Below are 22,481 nucleotides of genomic sequence, written 5' to 3'. Positions count from 1 at the left end.
ACCGCTCGGCCCGTGTGATCAACTAACTGTCAACCGTCAATTTGGGTCTCAAACTAACAACATCTGATTGACAGGCTTGGCTTAACTTTACTTCAATTCTCAATCGTTCTCTTCGTCAGCGCGTTCTCACGCGCTTCATTAATATTCAATATGGCTACACCATCCTCGATTCCTGCCGAGCCAAAGCGCGATGTTGTCAACAGGATTCACAGAGTTACAAGAGGGAACCGCAGCCTCTGGTATCAGCTGACTGTTCTGCAGCAACCTGAGCGTGCCCGAGCCTGCGGTTCTGGTTCAAAAGGTAAGCTGACTGCCATGGGAATGGGGGTCTTGACTGCACACTGGTGTCTTGTCTCTCATTCTTACTACTTACTTGCCGTGCTGACCATTCATAGCCAACAGTGACCGCCGACCTGTTGATCCTCCCCCGGTTGTCGAGCTTCGGATTATCGAGGGACCAAGTGTGGAAGAGGGCAAGGACATCACTTTTGACTATAACGCCAATTTCTTTCTCTATGCCAGTCTCGAGCATGCCCGTCCACTTGCGCGCGGTCGAGTTAATACTCCAGCTGCTGGTAACCCACCCATTTTGACTGGTGTTCCTGCTTCTGGCATGGCCTATCTCGACCGTCCCACCGAAGCTGGTTATTTCATCTTTCCCGATCTTTCTGTTCGCCACGAGGGCCTTTACATACTGACCTTCAGTTTGTTTGAGACCACCAAGGAGGAAAGAGACTTTGATTTGGAACCTGCCGATGGCGATCTTCCACCCGGAGTCGACTACAGAATGGAAATCAAGACCGACCCTTTCAGTGTCTATAGCGCTAAGAAGTTTCCTGGGCTGATGGAGAGTACTCAACTCAGCAAGACTGTTGCCGACCAGGGCTGCCGAGTTCGAATTCGACGAGATGTTCGAATGAGGAAGAGGGAAAGCAAGCCTGGTGCTGGCAACAGCAACAGTGGTGGAAACGGGTTCGAACGTCGGGAGGAAGACTTTGGTCGCAGAAGGACTATCACTCCAGCATCAGAAGACCCCCATAGTATCCGAAACCGATCTCACAGCAACTCAAGCGAACAGCGAACTCCTTATACCGACGCTTCTCGCCGACCGTCGATGGTTGATGCTTATCCGCCGCCGCCGCCACCACCTCCCTCTTATGAGCCTGCACCATCTGCATCGCGTCATCTCGACTTCGGAGATTCTTCTGCTACTCAATACCCAACACCACGACAATATGCTCACCAACCTGGCCTGCAAATAACGCCCGGTCCGCCCAGTGCTTCTTATGCTCCTACTGCTCAGTCTCCATACTCCAAGACGGATGCGCCTTACGGCTATGTGAACCGTAACATTCCTCCTTCGTGCCCTTCACCAGCTCCATCTATGAAGCACGAATTGTATGACCGCAGACAATCTACCAGCACATACGTTCCCCCTTCCCCTTCAGTCTACTCCACCGAAGGCCACCACCGCCGAGACTCGCGGCCGTCATACCCGCCCACGCCTGTTGCTGCACCTCGTCCTCGACCTATGCACAGCCAGACTTCCCTCCCGGCTCTCAAGATAGACCAGCTCGTCTCTCCTGTTTCGCCCCTACCTCCTATTGAGGCACAGACTGGCCCTGCTCCTGAACTACCTCCTATTAATGTTGGTGGCAAGCGCAAGCACGAGAGCGTCTTTGCCCAGAGCACCCGTCCACTTCACAATGGTCAGCGACAAGTGGATCCTCACTACGGTCGATCTCACCGTGGTTATAGCCCCGATCATGACCAAGGCTGGTACTCTCGAGCCGATGGTCAAATCAGCTCTGTCCAGTTCAACCGGTATTATGACGAGTAGAACCTACATCTTAAACCTCACTGGAAAAGTATCGATTCTGGCGTTCTAGTGCTGTGTATTTCTATCAATTAGGCGATTTTGGAATGACGGAAGACGCATGAAACCGCAATGTTGAGGAGTTTGGGCGCAATTATGTGGATTTTGAGGTCTTGGGTATGGCAGACTTATTGGACCCGGATTATTTCATCCAGCAAAGATTTCCTTCAGCAGAACCATTCACATTTGGATACGACTGGTTTTGTTTTCTACGATCACAGACGATCACCCACTACGACAGCTATTTTTCTTTATCTTTATTTACATTGATCTACCTTACCTACTTTGACCACTGGTGCTGCTACTAAGGCTTTTGCTTCCGCTCATATCTTTTACTTCCTCGGTATTCTATCTCACTTCACAATCTGCGACGTTTGTCTAGGACAGTGTGACTTGACTTGAGCAACAATACCGGGATACCGGGGTAAACTCGAAACGAAGACTTCATGGATGGGGCTGGTAGCACACGACGATAGATTTTATCCATGCAAGTCCTGAGTAGGGGAGGTTTTGGGAAAGGTTTCGATATTCAACAGGCGTTATCACAGACAATCATATCATTCATTGATTCATGCCATATTTGGTCCAGTGTCATGTGAAGCATACTTACCAATCTGTCGGTGCAGAAGACGAGAAAGTGAATTCTCGACCAGATATCCATGTCTAGCTTGTATAGTCAGATCGACATAACTTGTGCATGCTCCACAGACTTACCCTTCTGGAATTTGAATTCGATTTGGACAATCGAGGCCAGGACTGATGGAATGGATAGGCAACTTGGCAGGAATAAGATGTGAGTATAGTTGTTCTAGCTCAACGGTGGAAATATGCCAAGTCACAAGTCGATATATGTTCCAAGATCACGTTTCCAAAGCTGAAATCGACGATTCGAGTGACTCGATCCCTTGTTCGTCTAAAACAAAGGAAATTAATTCTCCGTTTCGGTAATTCACCTGGAGCTGTATTTCCACTTTTGGCTTCCCGACGATTAAAGTACCCTTGTACCTCCTTCCATTCCAGGTCAGTGCTCTCGCTACTGCTGCAGGTACGTTGCATCCCCGCTCCTTCTTGCTCGTTGCTGTGGTGAAATCACGTGTACTCCAATGTCAACAAATCCTCCGCTTTCTGTCCAAGCTACCTTGCTTCGTAGACCAGATCAACTCTACGTCTTACAGATGCGTCTTGTTTGTTGAGCCACCTTTTTACTCATCTTCTAAACTCGTCATGTTGTGTTGAGTTTAGTCTAAACCTTCAACGTTTTTTCTACCCGTCCCCATCGTTGAGAAAGAATACCGACGTAATCGTGCTTAAGACTGTATCACAACTTATACGCCATACGCATACAAAACCTTACCAATGGGTCGGCCGAAGAGTCGACGCGCACTCAGTGCGAGTCGATTTCAGGAAGGCTCTATGAATGATAGGACTTCTGCTGCGCCCCCAGTACACTTTCTGGGCCCTGAAGAGCGCGCTGCTCTGGAGCGACCTGCTCTGACAAACATCAAATCCAATAATTCGCGACCGATGAGCGACGACTTCTCCGACAAGCAGGTCAAGCGAGGAAGACTTCTGGGCCAAGTTTGGGATGAGGTGCGAGGCAGACTGGGATTTAAGAGGGATAATGAAGAAGAGAGAGGGGCAAGGAAGAGGTCGAGGAGCCGTAAGCGAGATCAGTCTGAACAACGAGGCAGACAAAGGGAGAGGGAGAATGGTTCTAGAGATGGGCCTGCGGAGCTCAAGACCGTTGAAGAGACTCCAAGGGAGGATATGCCCAGCCGAGAAGAGATATTGGCCAACTATCACAATTTGATGGCTTCAGGTTTCTTCTCGTCTCATGCTATTCAGTCTACTAGACAACCACCTCCCGGTTCTGTTCAGACCTCACACCACCTATCTGCCCCGCCTCATGCGACATCTCTTAGAGACGCCTTATCTCGAGCCACCACGCCTCAAGATGGTATTCCCCGTGCCCCAAACTATGATGCACCTTCACCACCCAAGTCGCCTACCAAGATCAAGCACTTGCAAAAGCACCACTTACGTCCCGATGGCCCAGGAGCTGCTACTTATGAAGAGCTCGTTGCATCGGGGTTCTTCACACCCCCAATCTCTGACAGTGCTCCACCACCAACTCCCATTGGAGCTGCCCCATCCCCAACTGTTTATACCGGCCGTATGTCGCGAGACTATCTGCAGCCGCCTCGACAGACCAGAGGATCTCGAGCAGCAACGCCCTCGGCTTCTCGTGCGCCTTCTCCTATTCGATCACCTGCCAGTGCCTCCTCCCGAGGAACAAAGCGCGCAGCAGCCGACTCAAACTCTGAGGATGAAGAGGAGAATGCATCTCGTGACCCTCCAACCCCAAAGAAGAAGCTACGTAAGTCTGCTTCTCGAGATATCACCCTACCGAAACTGCGGAATGTCGCTTCTCGCCGCAACATGCTCTCATCACGACGTAGTGTGTCGGGGCCTCATGGAGCTAGCAAGGAGTATAACACACTCGCTCGCCGTGTCCTAGGCCGTCTTCCTGGAGGCGGTGGTCGAGGCTCCCTGGACATCGACCGCCGACCTGCTTCTGCTTCTAGAAGGAGCATCGATGAGTCTAGACAGCCACTGCAAGAGGTCCAATATACGCGAATCCTACGTTCGCGAAAGAGCGCTGCGGAAGGACTCAGTGTCGTACCAAATGCTAACAGGGGCATCCCAAAGGTTCCTAACATTCCTGAAAAGTTTGCCGCCTACGATGAAGACGCTGAGAACACGGCTCCAGCAATTCGCTCTCGTTATTAGTCTGATGTTGGCGTCTTGATTTTTCACTATATTGTTAACATACAACAGCACGCGAGACACTTATGGACAGCGGATAATGGCAGTGGTGAGATGGAAGCATGAGCTCAGAAGCTCTGCAGCGGCGGATCGAACGACTCTTGACGCGGCCACGACCTTGTTTTTGTTTCTGGGACTTTTACGAACGAATTACTCTTTGTATATTCACGTGGGAGATATCCATGATGACATGCGACATGATTGATTTTTCTGATGTCTCCTCATCCGTTGGATAGAGGCTTCCTGCACTTGGGATATCGGTTGGGAAGGGGGTATAGGTTTTGATCTTGGGGGAAAATGGGAATAGTGGTGGAACACGGTCCTTGTCTGATAGTAGCCTGTGCTCCTGGGGTCAAGGCCGACGGAAGGGTAACGGCGTTGGGGGTCATATGTATTAATTAACGATTCTGCCATGACACGATGCTGTATGTGTGATTTATCGAACTAGCTCAAGTGAAGATGAAATACACGGGCAATATCACAAGAGCTCTCCACTTGAATATGGGTTTGCATGTTTATTGGGATTAAAAAAGTGTCTGTGGCCGGCAATGTTGAAACACACGATGAAATCTGACAGACGACCAAGAGATATCAATCAATTAAGCCAGTTCATTTGTGCCTTTTCGATTATACCTATATACATACATATACAGTCTCCTTACATTCCACCAAAATCTTCACCCACTTCATTCACCAGAGATCCATAACCAGAAAACATCAACATCTCATATTCCCTAATCACCCATCTGCCCAGGAGACCTCCCATAGTTGTGTGTTAAAACAGTTGATAAACCCCGATTTCAAAAGTCACCTCTATTGCCCGTCCAAGTTCATCTCAAGAAAAATTGCTCAAGAAAGGGCTCTGTTCGCGTCGACCCGCTATGCGCTTCGTGTTTCTGATTTAATTGTTCCGTCCAATTCCATCCCACGCCGGCCGTTCTGGACATTGTGTAGTAGCCCTGGAAGATATAATATTTCTGTGTACGCTAGGACCCAGCAGGCCTGAACGAATGACAATAGTGTAAAGGAGAAGCAGGTTGTATCGGTCATAAGTGGTAAAACAAATAATAAACGCCCAGTCCGTAGAAGAAATAAATACGCTTTGGGATTGTGAACAAGTGATGAGGAACACCATCATAAATCATCAAACTTCAATACCTTCAAGAACCCGCTCTGGTAAGTTTTGTTGAAGTAGTTGCTGTGTCTTGGTGAGCCCGTTCTGATATAGCGAGCGAACAAAAGCCCAGGCAAAGGTGAAGAGCCAAGGGAAGTAGCTGTATAGCATGCCGCAAATCATTACAAGGAGAAGAGGGATCTGTATCTTGGTTAGTTCTGGGATGCATGTAAGAAAGACTTCGACGTGACTTACCCAGATGAAGAACAGATTGTGGTCACTGCTAATCCTCTTCATCTTGACCTCATGTGCTCTGCGAAATTGCTCCTGCTGCTCCTTGGTAATGGCGTTCTTTCGGCCAATCTTCAGGACTCCTGGCTCTTCGGTCTTGATTTCAGCCACTTCAGTGACTTCAGTAATATCAGCCGACTCGATATCAGTAGATGTGGTCTGGTCGAACAGGGCCGCGCATTTTTGATCAGCCTCAGCTTCCACAGCAGCTCGGGCAGCTGACTCATGCTTTTGGTCTAGACTTTCCTGGGGGAATATCTCCTCGTAAGCCGGAGGTGCTGGAGCAGCTGCCTTGGGAGACGAATCCCACCAGCGCTGAGGCTGCTCGCCATCAGCACGGGGACCTGCCATACCTGGCATCAACTGCTGGACTCGTCGCATGAAGGGTGCTTGGTAGCCAGGCATGTTAGGCAATGCAGGCATTTGAGGCATCTGAGGGAAATGTGGGAAATTCTGGAACTGCATGGCAATCGACTGTTGGAACTGCTGGAATTGGTGGACCTGTTGCTGGAACTGCTCCTTGAGAGCAGCCATTGTTGTAGCAGGTGGTGCGAGTTCCTCCTCCATCTCACTAGTCTGCTGGCGGCGAAGATTGGGTCGCTCACGATCTTGCCTGAAGCCACTGGGTCTTCTCATGCTCAGGTAGGAATCCTCATCGGGATCCTCATCCTCGAAATCTCCCGATGTGTACTCTGGACTCTCCTCACTAGAATCAGGTGAGATTGGCTCTTCGTGACTGTGAATCTTAGTCATAGGCTCCCAGAGCGATCGGAGCGAAGTGGCACTGCTGGCACGGCTGTGAAGAGAACCGGAGCCACCGCTGCTGCGGGATCGGGCATGTCGCTGAGAACGGCGGATAGCGTGGATTACAGCACGCGACTGAGCAATATCGGAGGCGGAAAGTCCAGATACGCTCCTGATGGTGGGGTCAGCGCCGTTAAGCATGAGCCTTCTAACGATCTCAGGGTGGTTGTGGATCGATGCGATGTGAAGAGGTGTGAAGCCACCCCTATCTCTAGCATCAGGGTTTGCACCTCTGGCCAGCAAGGCTGCAACTAAGCGATGATAACCTAGCGAACAGGAAAGGTGAAGCATAGTATGACCAGTGGGTCTCTTGAGATCCAGGCGGGTTCTGTGCATGCTGTCATCGAGGTCAATGAGGTCCAGGCACTTCAGGAGCTGAGATTCAAGATGAGCATAAGGGGCATGGCTGAACATGGCTCCACCTGATGAGGAACCACCCTGGGCACCATCAGAACCGCCAGACCAGTGGCTTCCATTTCCGTTATCCAGAATTCTTCTCGCGACGTCCATGGCATCAATCATTTGACCCGACATCTTATGCCCCAGTACAGACAGAGCAGCTCGAATCAGCTTGTCCTCGCCATCGTCCAAGTAATTGAAAGTAGGCGGCTGTTTTGCTGTGTTCAAGAAAGCTTGAGCGGCCTGGGGGTTCTGATTCTTGAAGGTGACAGGTACAGGGCCAGGGCCAGGAGCAGGTGGCAGTAGACAGACAACTGACGATTCGCCCCAGAACGTAGTAGTCGTGGCCTTGTGGTTGCCGAACCAGATTTCGAGCCCCTGGAAAAAGGCAGCACCCAAGACTGTCACTTCGATACCTCCCACTGTAGGACCCTCATTGGGGATGATCTTGTGAATGACTGGAGGTGCTCGCAGTGGAGTCATGCCTGTAGGCACGCTGAAGGTGCTGGCAAGTGCCTGGGCAAATTGGTTCTGGGGATTGCCAACGATACTGTTTCGAAGGCCATTGGGGCTGGGTGCACGGCTTGGGTGCCCCGAAGCAGGTGCTGAGTAAAGCTGCGCCATGGCCATGTTATCCATACTCGCGGAGCGGTGATTGGCGTAGAATCCTGGTATATCGTTGCTGGGTGTAGGAGGACCTGTGGTGAAGGCCATTGCTTGCTGTCCAAACATCGGGTCGGCTTGAGAAAAGGCAGCGAGGTTAGGTGTAAAAGGAGATGTAGCATTAGATAGCTGATTAACATCCGCGCCCGGAGAAGGTGACGTATCCAAGCGGGTCATGGTAAGTCCATTGGGAACTCGCGAAGCGCTCGACTTTCTCTTCTTTGCCATCGGGCCACCAAGGGTTGGCGAAGCCGGGCGTGAGAGTGTCCTGCCGAGATTACCAGTAGACGAGGCTTTAGATTGGTATGAGGCCTGACTGCTTCGATGCATATTCGACAAATCGCCGCTAGATGGCGACATGCGGAAGGGTCCATTGGCAGTAGGTGGTAGAAGAACGTTGTTCTCAATACTTGCTTGGGGTGCGGATGGCATAGGAGGCTCCGGAATAGCTGGCTGCTGTGCCGTGACCTGAGCAATCGGGTGAGTCTTGTGGTCGTCAGTGATCATAATTGGGTTAGACATGGCCTGAGCGACAACTCTGTCTTGAAAATCTTTAATGGTGAAGATAACATTGAATCCCATCTTTTCTCCATGGTGCCGACAATAGCAAGCAATGCGCATCGCAGCATCGACCTGCATGGTACCCTCGGGAACAGTTGACTCCATGACGCCGCTAGGAGGTTGCCAGTCCTTGACTTCTTGTGTGTTGAAGACAATGACACGGCGCTCTTCGTCTTGCAGCCAGACCTTCTCTTCCTCTGGCTTCTTGACCTTTTTCCGAGCCGCGCGCTTTCGCTCTCTCGTTATGCATCCTTGGCAAATACGTACATCACCGCCTTTTGGTTGAGAACCGCTGTTGTCTGGCTGAGGCGGAAGATAGCCTTGAGGGTGTGATGCCGCCCGTTTGAGAGCGGCTTCTTTGACGCCAGGCTCATCCATGGCACTCGTGCAAACTAATGAGACATGCAGCTCGAGCATATCCGGAGACTTCTCAGGCGTTGGCTTCGACAACAGCTTAGGCTTTGAGATGGTGTGGGGTGGCAGATGCAATTTGGTGACCCCAGGCGGCAATGGCCACAGGGTCATTTTGATAGGGATCTGGGTCTCGACCCTCGACTTGAGAGGCGTAGGCATGATTTTTAGTTGGCATCGTCCATTGAAGTTGAACTGTGTGGGCATTGGCATCTGCTGCGGCATAGGCATAGGCTGGTTCATCTGACCGCTAAAATGCATAGGCAAGCCGTCGGGCACAGGTTGCGCTGCCACGTCGATTTTGTTTGGCCACACATGCTGTGCTCCCACTCCTCCATTCACAACTCTGGAGAAATCTATCTGATTGTTGGGCGAGGGAGAATTGAAGAGAGGCGCTGGAGAACTGCCGTGGCTGAGCACCATATTGGACATTGGCGAAACTTCTCGGGATGCTGATGTTTTTAATCCATTCATTGCTGAAGACACCGAGTATTGCTTCAAGTTCGTTAACAAAGGGCTCGTCTGGTTGAAAAAATTGTGCGATGAACATACTGAAGAGGCTTTCTGGTGACCCTGTGTTTTCTTCCTCTTAGGTGTTGCATCTTTGATAGTGGCTTTTGTGCTGACTGTGGGCATCTGAGATGTGAGAGCTGGTTGTTCTGTATTTAAGCCTTCCGGGCTACTAGAAGCGGTGTCCATATCGTAGGGGTGCTCGAGGATGGATTCTCCAGGTTCGCCAAAAGGGTACATTTCCATTGAAGCATCGTCGTGGTTTTGACCAAAAACAAAGTGGTCATCGTCGTTGAAAAAGCTGTTTCCCCATTCCACCTTCATTTCGTCTTCCTCCAACATCGCTTCAGCGGGGTGCATGGTGGGCTTGGAGGTTGGGGTTGCAGTGCGTTTAGAGGAGGCCGTTTCAGATGATGAGTCTTGGTAGGAACCGTTCGGAGAATCAGGAAGAGGTGCCCCTGTTAGTTCTTGGGGTGTGAGAAACGTTTTCGCGTCGTTTCCTCCTAGCGACTCAAATGACTGGAGGGTATCTGGGCTATTAGAAAAGTCGAAGAGGTTTGAAGCGCCAAGCTCTTCATCGGAAAAATCGTTGAAATCGCCGCCCGACATAGCAGCTCCTGCGATCAGAGGGCTACCTGGGCCGGTGGGAGCGGGCGTCATGACCAGCGAAGAGAGGCTGGAACGACCCGTAGGCGCCGGTGGACAACGGGAAAAGTGGTGATCGGTAGGTTCAATTGATTTTGGCGTCGCAGATTACTGTTGGCGTCACGCGGGGGAGTCGGCGAAAAAGCGTTCAAGGCATCAACACACGTAAAATCAATTGCGGGCTCGAGTAAAAATGTCGATGTTGGTCGTAGGCGAAAATGCGATGTTGTTCTGTTCGGGAACAGAGTGTGTTGCTGACGAGTTTGGGCGTCGAATCGATAAACAGAGAAATCGGCAATCCGTGATTGTTGGGGCAGGATCGTAATATGGATGGATGGGCGAGTGCCCCTAGTGGTTTGGGTTTGGGTTGGATTGGATTGATTTGGGTTGGTATTGGATGGTACGGAGTAGACGCACGCGAACACAGCGGGCACAGTCGGTAGGCGCCAGCAGGTCAAGCAGGCCAGGCAGGTCGGTCAATGGAAAAACGAGACGGGACGAGCGAGACGGTCAGGGTCCTGTGCTGTCAGATACCCCTGGTCCAGGTGCGTGTTCGCAGCTAAAAGGTGTGTAGGTACTGCGTTATGTGCGTGTGCGTGTGGCGAGTGAAGAGGAAAAGAGAGAGGGGGATAAGGAAGGGATGATGATGGTGATAAGAGAGGATGAGGAGAAATAGAATAGGTAGGTAGGTAGAAGGCAAAGAGTTGGACGGGATTGATTGATTGACTTGATTGATGCGCCGAGTCTCCAGATGGTCTGTCTGGCCTGGGCTAGCAGTAGAGGCTGTTACTAGCTGGTGTAGGTACCTAAGGTAGTGGAGATGAATAACAGAGACAGAATAAGCGACAGTGCAGGTATTTGCTGGTTGAGATGACTTTGGACTGTGCTATTGTCGTAGCTTCGTGGGCGACGAATTGCTCATATTCCGCATGTACCTTAGCTGGGCCTCTCGGGGTCGGTTGTTTACCCAGCGAGTCCCTCTTCCACACTTTGGACAGATTGTGTGTGAAAACGTGGAGACTGGGACTGACCTTGCAGGCAGATGGTGGTAGGTAGTGGTGTGGACTCACTCACTTGGCGAGTAGGTCTGCAAGTTCATTGCCAGTGGCGGGGGCTGGTATCTGATCCGAGATGTACCTACAGGGCCGAGTGGGTCCCGTTGTCGGCGCAAAACAGTGCGGTTGAGGACTTTTTCACACGTGTATTCTGCCGGTCGTTTATGCGATCCGTACAGTATCGGCGCCGGTCTCGCACTTATCGGGGCTACTTGGCCGGTCTTCCGCTAGATCTCCCTGGCAATTGAAGACTGTGGCACAATCGCACAGTACGATACCAAGCTGCTCCGTAGGTAGACCCAGGCTTGACGAGCAGATCTCCGGTGGCAGCAGACACCGACACTGATTGACAGGAAGACACAGTAAACAATGACGATATGAAATTGGGTACCTATTTGGAACGAGGTACGGATACTGGGCTGATTGATACACGCTCAAGAACACTCCCAAGATTGACTTATTAACGGGAAGCGGGGAATGATGATGGACGACGCTATCATCCTTGTATCCTTGTATCGAGCAACTCATCAAAAACCCCAAAAACCATCTGAGGCCTCTCGCGTATTACGCAAGCTGTGACTCTTAAAACGACAGATGAACAGATACTCGAAGGCTATAGAATGGACAGCCTGTCTTCATCTCAACTATTCTACGGACTCGGACAAGGCGATCGCCCCGTCGGATGAGAATGGTTGTTGATTGCAATTAGAGGGTGCCATACCTTGGCCTTAGCAGGACGATGACCCAATGCTACAAGGGTTAAGCAAGCTTCCAGTAAGAAATAGTTGGTACCTGATGACCTAGGCATGTTAGTGGACGCGCAGACATGTCCTTCCCCTCCCCTAGACTATCGATCATCCATTGACTCACGGGGCTTTATCATGGGGTATCGAGGTGGCCATGCGCCAGATACCCTCACCTCGTGCTCATACATCTTGATCTTGGTTAAGCAGAACCAGTGTTGTCTCTTCCCACAACGCCGGCCTTATGTAGACACAACCAACACAAGAAACTGTCTCGTTACAAGTGGAGTTCAAGACATTGATGGAGGTGGGTGAGAGACATCCTCCACTGGAAGAAAGGACCCTGTAGATCCAATAGATGGATCAAGCCCAGCCCAGCCCAGTTTTCAGACTCCCCCTTCCAATTCCCATTGCCCTGGAGTCCCACGTCCAAGCATACCTAAGCGAACCACCACCATTCAAGCCTCAAGCGCAAGTTTTCAATGAGGCTTTGCCCTCCCGCACAGTACGTACATGCTGATACTGCAATAATTAGGCACCTAATAATAAGGTTGCTTAGATTATTGCCCTCCCAGTGGATGCTGCGGCCTCCGCGGGCAAACCTACCAGCTTTCCCCAGGCTTTTGCGTAACAGTCCCAAAGGGGAAATACAAATATGTAAGCTGTTATCTTGATGAACTCAACAAACTGCAACTTCCTGGTCGGTTCATACATGACATACATACTTGGCCCAGCTTGGCCTGGCCCGCGTTATCCGTATGACGATGATTGATGAGGGGGAAACAGGTTTAATCATAAACATCACTTGCAATGGCCTATTAATTTCCAGAATCTATCAAAAGTGTTTCAGTACCAAAAAGAAAAGAAAACTGTCAGGCCGGGTGTTATTGTGCTTGTCAGTTCTCCATTTAGTCATGGTATAAAAGCTGGCACAGTTTGAGTTACGCCAAGTGTAAGTGAGGTGTGCTTAGGGTTATCAAAACCAGTATCACGTCAACGGCAACATCCATTTTGTCTTGGATATGCCAACGGGCACATAAACAGCCCTACTAGATAAAGCATAGCAGAAACATGGTGGAATGAGAAATATCCCTTTGCAGAATTGTGACTACTGCTGCATCTATTCCCGGAGAATCGTACCAGTGGCTTGAACTTGGGGTTCGGGGAAAAACGTAGCTCTGCAGGGTGCATGGAGGTAGAGGTAGAGGTGGGGGATTAAACTCTGATGATGGTGTTTTCAGTATGGATTGGATGCTCGTTCATCACATAGTCTATTCTAGTCGGAACGAGAATGAGAGATTTTTTCTCTCTCTCAGTTCTCGCCTTACGATATACGGCAGATCAACTAACGCAGGCGATCGAATAAGATCAAGCATATAGGTTTCCTTACTGGGTAGTCAGGTAGTCTAGTTCTCCAGCTTGCTAAATTCAACTAGAAGCGGCCCGAGTACTTAGATCGGTCCGGTGAGTTAGGCAAACATAACCCTCGAGTCTCGGTCTGCATATACCGAGACAGGTGAGGCATAACTGGTAGAAAACTAAGGTAGTATTTACAGCAGTAGTGACAGACTAGAACTGGGGATATGGCACCATAGTTGCTTGCTATCATAAAACTAAACCCACCGGCTGCAACCTACAATTAGTGTGATGTCAGGATGACTATTCAGAAACGCCTCGTTTGCTGCAGAGTTGATTCAATTGAGTAAAGAGAGAGATTAGGAGGGAATAGTTGAGGTGTTTTCTCTCCCACTCCAACTACTCGGAGTGTAGCCGGAGGTGGATCGTCTATCAGCACATATCAAGGATGGCAAAGTCGCTCACATCATAACTCGAGGAACCGCAAAGCCACATCAAAACTTTCCGATGTCGCATCCTCGCGGCCGAACATTGTTGTAGAATGTAACCAAAAGCCCATATTTGGCTTCGATATGGTTGGTGGTTGTACCGCATTATCTCTCAGTGTGCCTCACAAGGTTGGCGAGGCGTGGTTGAAAGTTGACCCAATTGGTATAGATGCAGCCGCAATCTTGCATCTATAACAAAAGGTTACGGAAACATCCCGGATGATAGTGATTAAAAGGAAGTATAGTAGTTTTCTTTAGTAACCACTTCGAGGGGAAATTGCATCTGGAACGGCTTGGGATGTGTGATCGAGGTGCGTTATCTGAGCGTCAACGGTTGCATGCTGTGTAACAACAATTCATACCAGAGACCCCTGTTTCATAAAGCATTTGCCGCGTGTCTTCGGAGTACCTAGACATTATCAAGAGCCAGAAGGGTTTGTGGCTTCGGTTTGAGCATAGATAGATATTTCGGTGGCCTCCATAGCGTAGCATTGGTCAAGAGTGAATTGTATGTTGTGCGCCACCAGATAACGGTTCCTCTTGGTAATACGAGGGGTCAGTACATGAGAGACACTTGTCGTGCTACTAGCGTTTATCAGACATTCTGCATATAACGGCTCAAGGCAAGGGCGCCTAATTGCGTCAAGTCAACGCCCGCACGTTGCGGGATGGCAGGATAGGAATTGACTGGTAGAAATCCTCAGGTTGTTTGGACTCAGCTTGATTGGCTCTAGTACGTCTTTCGAGACAGCTCTTAATAACTATCTATACATGTTTCTGGTACTCCCAGTTGAAAGGACTAGTCAAGGCAGCTTTGCATCACTGAGAAGCCAATGAGGTTATACGCAAGGGATACAGTAACCAACGAGATATAAGTGGCGGTCTAGGAGACACAGAACAAGAAGAAATAAAAAGCAAGTCTTAAGACAATGATGAATTGTCAAGCTCGAGACTAGATTCTAGACGCGGGAATGTATGTTTTTTATCTCCCTTAATTGGCATGTCTTAGATAAAACACCTCGACTTACACGATCTTCTATCAAAAACCCTAGGACTCACTAGTACCGTCGATCAGCGATTCTACCTACTCATCGCCCTTTGCTTCACCACCAAACTCCCCAAACCATTTCATACATCCACGTCCTTCATTCCCCTAATGTTCACTTGTTCTTGGGAAACTCTGCAACCCACTTCACAATCTGATCAATGCCAGCCTCCTGGATAGCCTTGACCTCTGGCCAAATAGTACCGGCATTGCGAAAGGTATCCGTACAGTGGTTGCCCAAGGGATTCAAAAAGTGTTTGATGTAGGTGCTGTTGCCCAGCACACCTCCAGGTCTTTGTGAAGAAGAAAATCCCGCCGCCCGCCAAGGATCATACAGACCATCAACCAAGACAGTCCTCTTCACATACGCAGAAGGGTCGCTCCAGCCTCCATAGTGGGCGTTCCATGATTCTGTGGTCTTTCCTTCGGCCAGGCCGTAGGTCTCTCCATTAGGACCGGGAGGGAAAGAAAGCGCACATGTCTTCCTGAAGTACTCCCTGTTCACCAAGCGTGAGACCAGTGTCGGTGTGCCCTCTGGTGAACCCGTCTGCCAGAACTCTTCAGGCTCGTTACAGACGAGCCATTGAAATTGCAGCGTATCTGCAATGCCCTGGCTGGCCAGTGTCTTATTCGCGTAGACCAGACTGTCAGCGTCACCAAAGTTGAAGCAGCCCGTATTATTCACCCCCTTCCAGGGACCTCGGTCCTCACATTTCCCAGGGATGTAGACCTCTTTGGTCCAGCGAGCATATCCTTCCAGTGCCTTTTCCAGACCAACACCTCCAGAGCCTGGGAGCTTAGACTTGTCTGTAACACCAACGGCATTCTCGACGTAGTCGCAGAACTCCCACGTATCGTGAATGCGTAAAGAGGCGCCCTGATAAGACTGTGGTCCATAGTTGAGGAGGTTCATAAAATCATCGTTGTGTTTGAGATCAGGAGCCCCGAAATCTTCCTTAACTTGCTGGATTTCCTCTGCCGAGCCTATCAAGTGCGTTAGCAACATGGCCCTTCTTCAATAGTCTGGCGCTATCTACCATTAAGCATGACATTGTCCAGATGGTCAATGACCTTCTCGACATCTGCTGTACAGTTCTTGGGCAGATATGCTTTGGCAGCGTCAAAGTACCTCCAGTAGTCAGAGATCGCTTGCGGTGGTGCGCTTGACGCCCAGCTCGCCCAGAATGTACCTGGAGACAGTTTCTGCGTGAACAAGACTCGATTTCCCTGTCCTGAGCATCCTGTGTGAACCCAGGGCACCTTGGCCGGCTTGGCACTATCATTTTTCGCAAATGGTAGTTTGACATTTTCAGCAAAGTATACCTTATCGCGCATCATCTGATCCTCGGTGTAGTACTTCATATTCTCAGTTGTGAGTTGCTCATACGGTGACGATTGACCGAAATATCGATCCTCAAGCAGCAGCATCACAGCTCCAATGCGTCGTGCAATCATGCCGCCAATGACATAGTCATCGTGCAACCAGAACTTCACTTGTTCAGCCTCAGCGTCGAGGGGAGATATGAACACGACAGGGGGGTTGCTGCCATTCGCGTAATTAAGGCTGTACCAGTACCGTTGCTTGAAGGTGCCTCGAGAAGGTTCATCGTGATCGATCAGCTGGTCGAATGTACCCCCAATAACGCCCGTCGTGTCGTCATCCCGTTTGGCTAGACGAGATTTCGGTGAAGTTTCGAGGTCCGTTACTTGTCGCTGGCTGAGTCCGTAGACTTGCTGAAGCAAGATGACAGCGGTTACGACTCTGCTGAAAAGACGCATCTTGAGTTGTTGTCTCGCAGAATGTGTCCGCCTGGACGAGAGCAGCCGGTAACGGCATTATATCCTCTTTTGAGCCGTAGACAATGTATGTAGACCAGGGGATCTCAAGACTGGAGAACCGACATCCGGGCAGCCCCGTCTCATTTGATTGCTGTCGTGTCATGTAAACTCAGTGAGTCGTATTGTATAAACTCTGTAGAGCAGAACAGGGCAACGAGTCTCTTTAGTATGAAAGCATATATCCTGGCTATTCCGTAAAGAGTAAATCCCAGGGACTTTTACAACGACAGCCCTGTCTCTGTTGCTGAGAAAGTGGTAGTCAACCCCTGTCGAGCGGGATCTAATCGTCCTATCGTGATCAAATTTGGACAATCGCTTAACTCGCCGTTGAAACCAACTGGATATCACCAGACAGCACCAAGTGATACCAGGTTAGCTATTGGTGGATTAAAGAAAACATATAAATAGAGCCGAAGAAGAGAGTCGAATAGGTTTGAACTTGGCCGTTCCTAGACACATGTGAGGGGACGAGTTTACCGTGAACGCAAGTGTATGACGCGGCTAGAACTATGGTTAGGAAACATCAAATAGAGAGTTCAGAGGCACATGGCTTATAGACAGACATTCAGGGATAAGCCATGCCAGGCACATCGGCTCCAAGCTCTGCCCACCAGGACTCAAGTTACCAGAAGTGAGTTATATAGAGAGCTCTAAAGTTCGCCTCGCCATTGATTTGACCATATGGAGACTTGTGTTGTTCAGCCGGGTCCTCGATGATGGTGTCCAAAGGTTACCCATTGGATTTGCTGAGATAGCTGTATCAACAATTTCTTCATTATATGAAGGACATCGCACAACAGACTTGACAAGAGACCGTCAGCCGAGAGTTATACGAAATGAATACTTACCATGAGACTATGGCAGCTCCTTAGACAAACAGGGAGCCTCGAAACCGTTTCACATGAATCTCATCATCATAGCAAGAGTTCAAGGGCCCTCTATCGTAAGCAGGGGTAAGAATTGAACAACTTTGATTCACTCGTGGCCCGATGAGCTCTATCAGGCAGGTATCGTTACAAAAGACAACAGACCAAAAGGATACCATGGCAATAAAGGGAACCGATCAGACTCCAAATGTCCACCGCAGGCCGCAAGAGCTAAAAGACCCCTGCCTTCAAAATCGAGCCTTTTTACAACCTCGGGTAAAATAGACCCGGCAAATAGCTTTAGAACCATCGACCAGAGTCTTCTCCAAGATAGAAGAGCAATATTCTCGTAGCAGACTATCTTTCTTGGGAAAATCTCGGTCAAGAAACTGGAGGCATTCTAGCCCCTTCATTCGCCAGGCCATCTGCTCGGTGATTGCCGACATCACTGGCGTGTCCTTTCACCCATTGGAAAGATGTTTTTGACCTGGCTGCATCCCGTTGTCTTATCCTCGCTAACACGCCGCATACAAGGTCCTTGTTCTTGACTTCTTGCCCTGCTGCAGTCCTCCATCCATTCTTCTCCCAACCGAGGCCCCATTGTGTCACACACTTGATGGAATACTGACTGTCAGACACAATCTCAACGTCCTGTGAGGGAGGCGCAATCTCTAGTGCACGAAGTATCGCCATCAGTTCAGCACGCTGGTTAGTCTGAGGTTCGCCAGGAAGACGCTCTGCAAGATTACGCTCGTCATTAGGACCAAAGTAAACTCCAAGGCCAGCACGAGAGCCAGCCTGGCCGTTGGCAAGACTGCTGCCATCGGTCCAAATCCTGAGTACATTTCCATTTATTTCATGAATAGGCTCGGCATGAGGTGCAGCTCTTGGTGCAGCTTTTGGCCTTGGTGCAGGCTCAGCCTTGACCTTTCTAGTAGATGTTTCTACAGGTTCAAAAGCGGCCCCAGTGTACTCTTGCGTTTTCTCAAAAGATAGACCCAGACGTCGGCATGTCTCAGGGCTGGCGTGTTGTCTAATAAAATCCTCCGCGTCTTCTTGCGTATTGAACCTCTTGTGCTTCGGTCCAGAGACCTCTTTGACTTGTGGCTCGGCCTCATCCCAGGTGTGATAGATACCTGGAACATGGCCTACAGCCACGGCATAGAACTTCTTCGGCCCATCCTCCGATGGGTCCTCATGACCCGCGACGAAGGCCTGTGCACCCTCTCTTGTTTTGAATGACTTGACTAGATATTGGTCAATGAATATGTTTGTAATGGCCTATGTTTCCACCTGTCCATAGGATCGCTACTCACATTTCGCACCTGGGAACCCTGTTGTTTGTGCTTGACATTCATCATAAGTCAAATAGACGCCAGGCTCCCTCCCATGTCGGACAGCGTAGAACTTTGGAGAGTTTGCCGTCTTCTTCATCTTGGACGATGGACCTGCCCCGAACCCACCACTGGGGGCGTTACGCTTCTTAACCATTTCGGCGTCGTGTTCGTCTAGAGGATCTGCGTAATCGGTGCTGCAACTGTCTCGATCGAAAGCCCTGGCCGTGGGGGTAGTGAAGAGAAAGTTGAAAATCGATAGGTCAACAGGTCCTCTGCTCGCGGTAGGTGCAGATACAGGTCGTCGCGAGGCGCTTATATGCCTGCCGTAGTGGTCTGCTGATTCTTCGACAGAGCTCGTGAAGCTACGGGTGGCCGTCAATGCAGCGTTAACTCCAACGCCAGGACTGTCGCGACAGATGACGGCACAAGAGGGAAATCGGCGGCCAACGAGTCATAGAAGATGCATGTTGAGGGTCAAAGTAGCAACAAACAGACAGGACTGCCCCCTGCTTATCGATAATCTCGAAAGACCCACGGAGCTGGCGAGCTTCTTTACAAAGGCTAAGATATGGGTTGGGTTGGGTTGTTTGAAAGGTCAAAGGTGCAGGGTGCAGCACAGATACAAAGAGGGGCAGGTCCTGAAGCGCGTGGAGCAAGGGTCCATTCACATCAGGCACTCTTTTAGTAACGGAGATACATTACGGATACATCAATGAACCAATGCAAAGCTGACAAGGAGACAGTCAATATTCGAGACAAGGAAATGTTAATTGATACATCTCATGTTGCGTAAATAAAGCTAGCATGCTACAATGAGTTCCACGTCCGACTTCTTCCAATGCTTTCTCCTCCATGCCCAAGCTATCGTTACAAGAACAACGCCAATATTTGTTAATCGACTTCTCACCTGGTATGTAAAGAGCTATCTAAACCCTTTGTGTGTTGTCCAGCCAATGCAACAGCTGTAAGTAAGTCCATAAAACGCACCCTGCCAGGCACTGGTAGATAATCGTAATCATGATGTCGGCCTGGATCATTGCTGTCCACAGGCAGTATCGTGTGGCATGTAATACTCTATCATTTCTCTTCGGGATCTTTTCTGTCACTTCAGTTTCGCGTGTATAGCAACGGAGCCGATGAGTCTCATATCGACCTCGGAGGTGGTAATCCTAAACATGAGTGATGGGGTCAAGAGGAGGCAAGTTGGGTACGCCATCACGTTCCCATTCCCAGGCCATCAAGCTCCAGTTGAGCTCTCGTCTCCAAAAGAGCCCCAGTCCTCGTCCACCTCCATCCGGACGATCGTCTGAGCTCAATCCTCCGCTGCGAGGCATGTGTGTAGCGAAAACAGCCTTTCCCATTCGAGAGTGAAGGATGCCCATAGAGCAGGACACACAAGGCTCGTGGGTAACATAAAGCTCGAGCCCGTGGCAGAGATAACCATCTTTGTTCGGATGCTCTTGTTCGAAGCATTGCCTCTCTATCTCGAGCAATGGACCGTCTTGAAATGCGTCATATTCGAGATTAGGTGCCGTGAAAGGCAGGCCGGCGGCTCGTCTCTCGTGTCGAACGAGTTTCTGGGCGACCATGCTTATAGCACGAACAACACAGTGCGTCATGGGGTTGCTGGTACCCTCCAGCAGGCCGCACTCCTGATGCCAACGAGCATCTCCAGCAACCCCGACAAGTTCGACTTTTCCTCCGTCCCTCTGAACAATCACAGCTCCGACAGCTTCGCCGATCCCGGTTTCTTTAGCTTGTAAAGCAACACGATGGGCTAGTGCCATCCATACGGAGGCGTCGTCCTTGATATCTTCAGTTCCCCGGGCTACTATACTAGGGTGTGGGCCCAAAGGGTTGTTCTTCCGATATACTGTTGGCCAAAATTGAGAAGACCACATGGCCGCTTGTATCTGAGATGTTGGTGCAAGTAGTGGAATGGGTATCTTCTCGATGAAGAGGTCAGTCTCCGCACCCTCAACAATGGAAAGAACCTCCACTAGTTCCTCTCGGGTGAAATCTTTGACTTCTCCAATTATGATGTAAATCCATGTTGATTTGGCTGTATGGATTTGGCGTCCAACTGAACTGTCATTCATGAACTGAGTCTTCAGGTGAGCGGGAAGATCACCGGGCTTGGAGCATCTGCGCAGATGAGGCAGGGGGTTAGCGCTGTTATCATCTGGTCGCATGTTACGCAAAGCCCTATATATTTTCAGTAGTTAGTATCAAACACATGATTTATTTGGTGCACTCGGGGTCTGGAGGATGGCGTACGTGATGACATCGTTGGCTTGTTTGGTAGGTGCCCGCGTGATGTACGCATGGGTGATTGTGTGATCCTGCCGAACCTCCTGAGTTGTTTTAAGGGGGATCAAGACACCGCGACGGGTATGTCCTTCTTTCAAGTCATCAATCAGGGGGTTTGAGAGAATCTCAGATGGGCCGCGATGTTCGGTCTTTGGGGGCGCAGACGCCTCAACAGGCTCGGGAGTTTGGCAGACCTCACTAGAAGGCCCGGCGGCCAAGTTGTCTTGAGTTGCATCCATCTGCAGCCCTTGGTATCGCCTATGAACTGTGGTTAGCTACTGATGCAAACAGATACAGTAAGTTCACAACATACTAAACGTGGTCTTCGTGCCTGTGAAGAACTCGGATGGAAGTAAGCGCGATGTTTCGGGGTTGCAGCAGTGTTACGGTAGATGATGGCGAAGTTTCCAAGATTAGTTGCGTGTTGAGAAGAGAGAGTTGAGAGTTGAGAGGCTTGAGTTCTGGGGAGACGATGAGGAGAAGACGACGAATGTTGTTATGATGCGAGGTCTCGTGACGAAAGAAGGCGCAACTTGGGACGAATTTAGGCAAGAGCGCACCACTCTTCACCTCACTTCAGACTCTCCCGAGGTACCTATCTCTTGTTCTTTCTCCTGTTCAAGCACTTTTATTAGTCTGTCCCCAACTAAGGTAAGGAAACTCAGGTTATCAACAACCATTTGCAGTGGGCACTTACCCTTTACTATATTCTTCGAAAACAAGTCTCTGGGTATGAAAGATCAGAGATGAATAAGTGTTTGAAAGCAAAATAGGGAGGATCTTGCAATCAGATAGAGGCCTAATGAACAAGTTTTGGGCGTATTTCGCTACCATTCGAAGTGAATGATTTTGCACTAGATTCTGGCAGTGGCAGCAGCTGGCAAGAAACTGTCAAGTAAATGTCTGCAGTAACGCCCAATAGCTAGCGGTTTCTTTGACACTGTTTACTTCCAGGTAGATAGGTACCTAGCCAGTTGATGGTTATTAATTCCAGGTTGTGAATGGATGAGCTTTTCGCTTTCACTTTCCAAATGAATTAACTCTTTCACTGCTTTGGCAGGATCTTCAAAAGGCCCGCTACAAACAGAGCCTTTTTGCGATCGCGAGCAGCTTTGATCGAGCTTTCCACGCCTAAACTCTCTTTGTAAGTACACGAAACATCGATATGGGATTTATCGTGTTTTTCTGTATTGTCCACTTGGACTGTGCTTTCAGAAAGTCCTGTATCCCCATCAACTCGTTGGCATTGAAGTTGATGATAAGTTCTGTCAACCCTGTGGATCAATTGTGGCGGGGACCTGCATATGTGGCTACGGATCTGTAAGCCACTTCTTCCAACTTA

The 22,481-nt window shown here is 49.7% G+C and overlaps 6 protein-coding genes across 6 annotated transcripts; 2 read left to right on the top strand and 4 right to left on the bottom strand.

Annotated features, from left to right (window-relative positions):
- Nucleotides 1–150: 150 nt before the first annotated feature.
- Nucleotides 151–1,840, top strand: FTJAE_10107 (sexual development activator; the record flags this gene model as incomplete). Its single annotated transcript, XM_037342916.1, has 2 exons — nucleotides 151–301; nucleotides 396–1,840. 2 exons carry the CDS (start codon nucleotides 151–153, stop codon nucleotides 1,838–1,840), a joined length of 1,596 nt encoding a protein of 531 aa, XP_037202825.1.
- A 1,392-nt stretch (nucleotides 1,841–3,232) lies between these two features.
- Nucleotides 3,233–4,666, top strand: FTJAE_10106 (uncharacterized protein; the record flags this gene model as incomplete). The annotated part of the gene is made up of 1 exon (XM_037342915.1): nucleotides 3,233–4,666. One exon carries the CDS (start codon nucleotides 3,233–3,235, stop codon nucleotides 4,664–4,666), a length of 1,434 nt encoding a protein of 477 aa, XP_037202824.1.
- Nucleotides 4,667–5,846: 1,180 nt separating this feature from the next.
- Nucleotides 5,847–10,115, bottom strand: FTJAE_10105 (MGA2; the record flags this gene model as incomplete). The annotated part of the gene is made up of 3 exons (XM_037342914.1): nucleotides 5,847–6,017; nucleotides 6,072–9,440; nucleotides 9,498–10,115. 3 exons carry the CDS (start codon nucleotides 10,113–10,115, stop codon nucleotides 5,847–5,849), a joined length of 4,158 nt encoding a protein of 1,385 aa, XP_037202823.1.
- Nucleotides 10,116–14,902: 4,787 nt separating this feature from the next.
- Nucleotides 14,903–16,566, bottom strand: FTJAE_10104 (serine protease; the record flags this gene model as incomplete). Its single annotated transcript, XM_037342913.1, has 2 exons — nucleotides 14,903–15,771; nucleotides 15,825–16,566. 2 exons carry the CDS (start codon nucleotides 16,564–16,566, stop codon nucleotides 14,903–14,905), a joined length of 1,611 nt encoding a protein of 536 aa, XP_037202822.1.
- Nucleotides 16,567–17,873: 1,307 nt separating this feature from the next.
- Nucleotides 17,874–18,983, bottom strand: FTJAE_10103 (RNase H domain protein; the record flags this gene model as incomplete). The annotated part of the gene is made up of 2 exons (XM_037342912.1): nucleotides 17,874–18,739; nucleotides 18,809–18,983. The coding sequence occupies 2 exons, from the start codon at nucleotides 18,981–18,983 to the stop codon at nucleotides 17,874–17,876; spliced, it is 1,041 nt and encodes a 346-aa protein (XP_037202821.1).
- A 1,015-nt stretch (nucleotides 18,984–19,998) lies between these two features.
- Nucleotides 19,999–21,378, bottom strand: FTJAE_10102 (tRNA-specific adenosine deaminase subunit tad3; the record flags this gene model as incomplete). Its single annotated transcript, XM_037342911.1, has 2 exons — nucleotides 19,999–21,034; nucleotides 21,107–21,378. 2 exons carry the CDS (start codon nucleotides 21,376–21,378, stop codon nucleotides 19,999–20,001), a joined length of 1,308 nt encoding a protein of 435 aa, XP_037202820.1.
- Between the last annotated feature and the right edge of the window lie 1,103 nt (nucleotides 21,379–22,481).

The sequence above is a fragment of the Fusarium tjaetaba genome (genome assembly GCF_013396195.1).
Source record: "Fusarium tjaetaba strain NRRL 66243 chromosome Unknown NRRL66243_c0000233, whole genome shotgun sequence".
Taxonomy (NCBI): Eukaryota; Fungi; Ascomycota; class Sordariomycetes; order Hypocreales; family Nectriaceae; genus Fusarium; species Fusarium tjaetaba.
Note: the sequence above shows the minus strand (reverse complement) of the source record. Positions and strands in the feature narration are given on the sequence as shown.